Source organism: Pygocentrus nattereri, chromosome 29, assembly GCF_015220715.1.
Source record: "Pygocentrus nattereri isolate fPygNat1 chromosome 29, fPygNat1.pri, whole genome shotgun sequence".
Classification (NCBI taxonomy): domain Eukaryota; kingdom Metazoa; phylum Chordata; class Actinopteri; order Characiformes; family Serrasalmidae; genus Pygocentrus; species Pygocentrus nattereri.
Genome location: NC_051239.1, coordinates 8,188,491 through 8,196,747, shown reverse-complemented (window position 1 = coordinate 8,196,747; position 8,257 = coordinate 8,188,491). Strand labels below are relative to the sequence as shown.

The 8,257-nt window shown below is 38.8% G+C and overlaps 1 protein-coding gene across 6 annotated transcripts in view; it reads right to left on the bottom strand.

Annotated features, from left to right (window-relative positions):
* Nucleotides 1–1,011: 1,011 nt before the first annotated feature.
* gpat2 (glycerol-3-phosphate acyltransferase 2, mitochondrial) overlaps nt 1,012–8,257 on the bottom strand; it is a 309,817-nt gene continuing 302,571 nt past the window's right edge. For 5 of the 6 annotated variants that reach the window (XM_037536042.1, XM_037536041.1, XM_037536045.1 and 2 more), the window contains 3 exons: nt 6,212–6,280; nt 3,333–3,388; nt 1,012–1,846 (listed from right to left, as the gene is read on the bottom strand). In XM_037536042.1, the coding sequence (XP_037391939.1) occupies nt 1,730–1,846; nt 3,333–3,388; nt 6,212–6,280 (242 nt within the window). In that variant the 3' untranslated portion in view covers nt 1,012–1,729. Of the gene's footprint in view, nt 1,847–3,332; nt 3,389–6,211; nt 6,281–8,257 lie in introns of those variants that run through there. The other variant, XR_005129900.1, reaches the window with a different exon arrangement.

The window sequence follows — 8,257 nt, the reverse complement described above, 5'->3', positions numbered from 1 at the left end:
ATGGATTATTCTCAGTCCAGCAGCGACACTGAGGTGTTTAAAAACTCCAGGAGCACTGCTGTGTCTGATCCACTCAGACCAGCGTATATCTACTATTCCACTGCATGTATTTTTGAAATAACACGTCTTTTGACCCAAATATGAACAAAAAAAAAACTATTATGAGATGTGATCTTGATATTGGTGAATAAGGCCCAATGTGGTCTGGCCAGACGAAACAAAAAATAGAAGCTTTTGGCGATTAGTTTGTCGTGCTTGTGTATATGATCCTGAGAACACAACACCCACAGTGAAGCATGAAGGTGGGAGCATCAAGATATGACAATGACGTACCAGGAGATACTACGGGAGGATTTAATCTCAATGGCCAAGAAACTGAAACTGAGGAGAAGATGGACGTTTTAACAAGACAATGGCCCTAAACACACAACCAAAATATCTCAAGACTGGTTTCTAATAAATAAGGCTTTTCTGACTTGAATCCCATTAAAAGGATTTTAAAATTGTGAGTTCAACAGACGGATCCTTGTAACCTTGTGGAAATGAAGACGGTTCGCCGAGATAAATGGATCAAGATTGAACCACGATGGTTCAAAAAATGTATTACTTATCACAGACATCTCGAAACGGTCATCGTCTACAACAGCTTTGTGACATAGTCCCTATGTTATTCATTTGCGCATCAATTTTGCCCATCAATTTAGTTTTTTTAAACGTATTTGTTTTTGCTTATAAATGCATCCTTTTTTACGTTTCCCCTCACTGTATAAAAACCTGCAGGTGTGTGTTAGCAGTGAGGAGGTTCAGGCCAGTGTTAAGTGATTGGTTGGATGCCCAGAGAAGGCGGCAGGCATTGCTGGCCTTTAATCAGGAGCTGATTGAGGGGGTTAGAGTTGAGGGAACGGTACACTAACTCTGTCACTCATCATCAAAATCATCAGACTTGTGTGTGGTTGGGGTGGGGGGTGGGGGATGTGAGCGAGCGAGAAAAACTGAGGCAAAAACATAAAAGACAAAATGATCAAGTCTTTTGTACTGAACAGACCTGTATTCACATCTGTAAGCCAAAGGAAATATTATGAAACCAACATTTCAATGACAAAAAAGAGAACATCTGGTTGACCCAACACAATTATTATCCATTTTTCCTGTCTTTTGTTCCTCAAGAACATTATCCAACTCTCTATTCAATGCAGTGTTATCTAACACTCATTTATCTGCATAACCCAACCTGGGCTTATAAGAACAAACAAACTGAGAAACTGACCTCTAACCTGGTCTCCTGTTAGTTGAGCCAGTGGGCAGCACTCTGCCTTTGGTTAGTTCGGTCAACTCACAAACTTAAAACATATGAACGACACTATCAAATGAAAATCTTAGTAAAACAATCCTGTACACAAGATTAGTTTTAAACAAAGTAAACAGTAAATAACTTGCCTACCCTGACATTTAAGGCTTTACTGAACTTTTTAATATTAAATGAACGGAACAGTAATCATTGTGAACCTGTTTACTTGTTTGACGCTTAATCAAATCAAATTTTTAAGTAGCAGATACTAATGCTCTTAATAAAGCTCCAGGTTGATACTGGCCTAGCTAACATATTTCCAATGGTTAATTACTTACACCATAAATCAGAGATTTTCTGTCCTTCAGTCCGATGCATTTATAACTGAAACGGAAGCAAACTTTCTGCACTGCTGATGGATGAGGAGGGGTTCTTCCTCTGTTAGCTGTAGAGAAACTGGGAGACAAAGTGAAGAAGCTTCTGTTTGTTCTCAGGCTGAAGGAAAACAGGACTGGTGTCCAGGTATACACCCTCAGTCTGCCGGTCCTCTATCAGCACCTGCTCCGAAACAAACATACTCTCAGCGTACACTAATGCTCACCAGACTTTCACTTCTCCACAGTGGATTTAATATATTATAATATATAAGATATATAATATATTTACATATAGCAGCTCTACATAAGACAAACTTCTGAATTCATCAGAAAATATTTCAATTTCAAGCTTTAGTCTGAAAAGCTGAGATATCTGCTGACAGCTAGTTAGACTAAACCATTTTACACAGTTTGTTTAATATGATTTCAGATATTTTCCATCATATACATGCAATTGGTGACTTCAAACAGAAGGTATATGCACTCTAGTTTAAGGTTCGATGGGCCAAAACTTAATAGTAAAAGAGATAACATCCAAATCAAAGCAAGCTACATGAATATTAGAGTGTTTTGGGGCATATATACTGTATATATGCATAAAATAAGTGTGTGTGTGTGTAGGAGTGATGTATCTATATATTTGAATAGCAACATCCCTTCCGATGGAATAATGGATCAGACACTAGGTTATATTAGTCATACAACAAAACTTTTACATAGACACTTTCACATAAATTGTGTAGTCAAACTGAAAAAGTACTCAAACATTACCAAGGCAAACATTATCCTCTCTTTCACACATGTCAGTATTTACTATTTTACTCAGGCTAATATTTTCATTGCATATTCCTTCTTTTAAAACGAGGGTTAGAGATCTTTGCTTTGAACGTGATGTGGAAGTACATTGGGATTTGTGCACCAAGACTGTATTTCAGATGTTTAAGTGCAAGTGTTCCAGTTTGCTGTTGCTCAGCAGGAACCAAAGCGGTGATAAGTTGTAATATATATGAAATGATGTCCACACTATGTATCCATGATGTATTCCACAATACATTAAACATTAATTTTATATTAAGTACATTGAATAAATAATTCCAAAAAAAAAAAAACAATGGATCACAGAGTTGACTGAAGACTAGTATTGAGCACTTTATTGTGCAGCCCTGCGTTCAATGGTGCACAAGCTGGCGTATGACTTATGTTAGACTGAATATGGATGCATATATAACTCAAAACATCTCAGAAAGAGCCTGGTCTTTTATAACTAATGTCAAAGCCACACAATGCGTATTTCTGCAGGTGGCTATTGTAAGTGCTGCGAATAAGGGCTCTGTGGTTGTGTGCAATAAAATAAATTTATGTCAAGTCTCAGTAGGGTTTAGGTGGAAAATCAAAGGACAAATAAATCAATAGATAAGAAAAGGAACACACACACACACACACACACACGTTCTGCTTTGTTTTAGAGCCATGCTACTGAGTTATGTGTCCAGTTTGTTCCTACTCTCTGGTGTCAGGTGTGCAAGAGCTTGAGAAGGATGGAGAAAGGCAGGCGTGTGTATGTATGTATGTTTGTGCTTCTGTGTGTGGGTGTGTGTGTGTGTGCGCGCGCACGCATGTATGCTGGGGTTCATGTTTCAAGCAAACTGTAAAACATCATCACTCACCCCAAGATCAGTCAGGGTGCGCACCGTCATTCTCACCAACTTTATTGAGGAGCTCTCTGCAAGACATACACAGATAGATTTAAGCAGTACTCGAATGTCTCTTCTTGGAACCTCTTACTTTCAAATATATCACAAATTATTCCAAGATTACTGCTAAACTAATGTTATCAAATCACCCCATGAAATTAAAACCAAATACCCTGAATTGGTTTATTAATACTAAGCGCTTTTTAATCCTCCTCAGCTGAAAACTCAAAGATCTCGTCTCCTGCACTCTGGGAGCAGTCATGGATTAAATTGCACTATCAATGCAGATTCTCCAAGTCAAATAGTCTCCAGCTCAGAACTACAACTTTGGTGAACTTGGCTAACAAGGTTCCAAGACAGTCAAAATGAAGCACTGCAACCTCCTGTAGGCCTAAGATTAAATTGCTTTATCATGACTAAACGAAAAGAATAAAATGTCTATTTTTTTCCATTTACACTGATAGAATGTTCTTATGCTTACATGGAAAAACAATGTGGTAAGATTAAAACACTGGCTACTACTGCTTTCACAAGGGCATCTCCACTTCTTACAGTCCTGGCCACACTTTTCACTCTGTTCCTGTTTAGCTACTCGACAATTAAACTGAAACACAATATTTGTTGCTTTTTCTAGATAAAAGAAATAATTACAGGACAAGCCCCATCATATCATATTTTTAAAGTCAAGTGATGACAGAGCTGAGTTCACGACACTGCATGTATGGACAGCACTGAAAATTCGACATCAATACTTTCTAAACATCTCACAGTAGCATGATATGAAGGTTTTCACTGACAAATTTAATGATCCCAGTCTTTCCGAGATGTGCTATGATAGAGTCATTTACAGATCTGATATAGTACCACACTTTATTTACTTAATTTCCAATTTCCCACAACTTCCAAAAGTGTCATTAAGTAGGTCACAAATATTTCAGAGGTGACAAAAAAAATTTTAAATGATAAATAAAGACAAAGTGAGACTAAACAATGCAAGACCACCAAAACTGTCTCAAATAAATAGTGCTTAAAACTTTCATCTTTGAGAGAAGCTGCTTCAGATCTGAAAACATACACAGGTGTTTCTCTTCATCCTTCCACTGTGAGAAGACGACTCGGCGCTATGGGTCTGAAAGGATGTGTAGCTCTCAAGAAGCCTCACTGAGAAAAGGAGACCAAAAAAGGAGAAGAAAGAGAAGCTGCTGGAGTTCAGAGAACAAGGGACTGACCACACCAGAGTCCAGACCTCAATAGGAGTGTGTTTGAGAATACTTGGACTGTAGAAAGCAGAAAATGCAAAAACCAGCTTCTAAAACTGAACTTGGGAGGTGTGGAAAAAAAAATCTGTCCTGAAAAGAATGGAAGCTATGATGAAGGCAAAGTGTGGGTGCACCAAGTACTGCAAAATTATAATATACACCCATGTGCCAAAAGAAACTAGTATTGCGTGGGACCCCCTCTAGCCTGTGGAAGTGCAGCAACTCAATGAAGCATCAATTACACAAGTGGACATAAGACGTCTGCAGGGATGTTGAGCCATACCGTTTGGATAGCCACCCAAAACTCTGTGGTATTTTGTAGGTACATGAAGTCCATGAAGAGCTGGAAGCGGTCCAGCGAAATGTAGCAGTACACTCTGGTGGGCCTTCTGCTCCCAAATCCCACAGAAGCTAAAGAACACTGTACTGACCTGTGGAATATATGCATGTGGGGTCTCCTTCACTGAATGTGGAGGTGATTTCTGCCAGAGTCACTTGTCTCTTCGCATGGACAATTCTAACCAGACACCACTGGTCATCATTAAGCACCAGTGGGCAGCCACTTCATTGTCCACTATTGGTGGTAATGCCTTCTGTAATGTATTCCCATTACACAAGTGACACTGTGGATCGAGGAATGTTTAATGCCTGCACAACTTCGGCAATGGAATGTCCCATCAGTCTGGCACCCACTATTGTACCTTGTTCATTCTCTGATAATTCACATTACCCTGTCGTGGCCAGTTTGGCCTCATTCACAAGACAATATTTACAACTTGTGTTGGCGTTCCCAAGCCGTCCACTGAGGCACCATCACTTCATAATCAATTTACATACTGTTATCCCATGACTTTTGGCTGGTCAGTGCATTATAGATTATACTACGGTGTTGAGGCTTCTGTGTAATTTTGTTTTTAAATATATTTCCTGTTTTTGCTAACACCAAAAAATTAATAATGCAATGACCGTTTTCACAGGAAATTAAATAAATGAAATGTGGATGGTGGTTTCTGACTTTTGCACTGTACAGTAACTGCTTGTTTGGATGGTTTGGAGCCAAGGACAACCTAAGACAGAACACACATTTGCAGAAAGGAAATGTGAAAAGAAAATCCAGTTTTTATGTATTTTAAACAGTTCTGTCAAAACAATCTGAAGCACCCAGAGAATGGAAAAGGATAGTATGTTATTCATTAACACTGCTAAAGCTAAAAACAGTTTTGTTTTGCTTTGTTGTGTGACCCTTAAATAGCATGAAATGCAAAAAAAAATATCATTTTCTCAGCACAAAAACATGAACTCTGCCCATGTTGGAAATTTAGTCAAAAATGTCAGTGGGCAGCATGTTGTGGTTGAAGGTCTATGAGAACTGATGCTGGGTTCTGGGTGAAAGCCAGTTCATTTATGGCCTCTGAAAGGTCATGGATTTAGCTGGGGAGCTGCATAATTTGCCAAAGAAGTCACTGTCAGCAAAAGCCACATTTAGCTTTAAGCTCTGATAAAACTTTTTGGCTTATGGTAAGTGAATTAAAATGACGCGAAGAGGAGGTATGTGTGTATATGTGCGCATGGGCGTGTGTGAGTGGGTCCAACCGTGGTGCACTTTGTCCAGCTGAGCTCTGTTCCTCAGGTGTGTGTGGAGTTGAGTCACACATACCGACTCTATGGATAAACAAAACAAAAACAGTCTGTGAGAAAAGCACATGCATTCACACTCAGTCGTCCCAGTCTTCCACCACTGCTCGAACACACCTGCCTCATCTCAGCAGCTAATTATCAATACAAAAGCATGCATTGAAGTGGAGTGGAGGTCACACTTGTATTACTGGAGTGAAAACTTGGATTTAGAAAGGCACCAACATCTGTGCATAGAATACCTCTCACTCCCAGAGTGTCTGACTGTGGACTGTAGTCCATATCTACAAGTTGTGTAGCCAGAACTTTAATTTTGGGTGGGGGGTTACAGGTTGAGGGAGGGACCCAAGGAGCAAACATTACACACCAAAGACATTGCTATAGTGAGGATGACCACCACCAACTAGCCCACCTCATGTTAGCAAAGTCGTTAGAAAATGAGGCAATTCATTTACATATTCAAAGGGAAACATTTTAAATATTAAACATAAGTGTGTATCTAATATTTAACTGGTTAAAATTAGTTAACAAAACAACTGACAGAATGATGCTGAGGAAATTAGCTTATTTACCAGTTTCTCATTAGAATTTTCCATTCCACATTAAATGGATCAGTATGGTGCCTTAGCTAATGCTGTGTTTACATGCAAAAAAGTGTCTCTAAAAGGAAAAAGCATGTTTCATGTTTTCATTTTAGCACTTCTTTTAGCACAACCAATGGCAACATGCAGGCATGTAAACGTTGCCATGCTGATAGATCACCACAGTTTTTTAGCAGATACTAAGTAGAAATTTTATGTACTTAGGAGAACTACAGAAGGGTAGAATGTGGAATATAACGCTGTTTCCAAAAGTTGGAATGCTGTTCAAAGTGAAAATAAAAGCAGAATGCAATGATTTGCAAATGATTTGAACCCGATATTTTCACTGAAAATAATACAAAGACAACATATTGAATGTTAGAACTGAGAAAAAATGGTTTGCTTTTTTAATATTGACCCATTTTAAATGTGATTCCATCAACATTCTTCAAAAAAGTTGGTATGGGGGCAACAAAAGACTGGTAAAGTTAAAAAAAAAAATCTGGCAAAAGGTTAGTAACATAACATGACTGGGTATAAAAGAGCATCCCTGAGAGGCTGAGACTTTCACAATTCAACAATTCAAGAATAAAATTTCTCAATATAAAATATTATAGAACTTGGGGATTCCATCATCTATGGTACATTATATCATTAAAAGATTCAGAAAATCCAGAGAAATCTCTGTATGCAAGGGACAAGGTCAAAAACCAGTACTGGCTGGCTGTGATCTTCAGGCCCTTATGAGGCACTGCATTAAAAACAGACATGATGTAGAAGAAATCACTGCATGGACTCAGGAACACTTCAGAAAACACAGTTCAACGCTGCGTCCACAAATGCAAGTTAAAACTAAACCATGCAATGAATAAACCACATTTAAACAGGATCCAGAAACGCTGCCACCTTCTCTGGGCCTGAGCTCACTTAAAATGGACTGAGGCAAAGTGGAAAAGTGTTGTGTCTAACGAATAAAAAAAATTTGACTTTTCTGAAATCATGGAAACTGTGTCCTCCAGGCTAAACAGGAGAGGGACCATCTGGCTTATTATCAGTGCACAGTTCAAAAGCCAGTATTCATGATGATTTAGGGTTGCATTAGTGCACATGGCATGTTTGACGTGCACATCTGTGAAGGCACCATTAATGCTGAACGATGTATTCACGTTTTGGAGTAACATATGCTGCCATCCAGATGGCATCTTTGTCGGGGAACGCCTTGCTTATTTCAGCAAGACAATGTCAAATCACATTTTGCAACAACATTGCTCTGTAGGAAAAGAGTCCAGGAGCTAAACTGACCTGCCTGCAGTCCAGACCTGTCGCCACTGAAAACATTTGGCGCAATATGAAATGAAAAACACAACAAAGGACACCCCAAACTGTGGATCAGCTGAAATCCTATATCAAGCAAAATCACTTT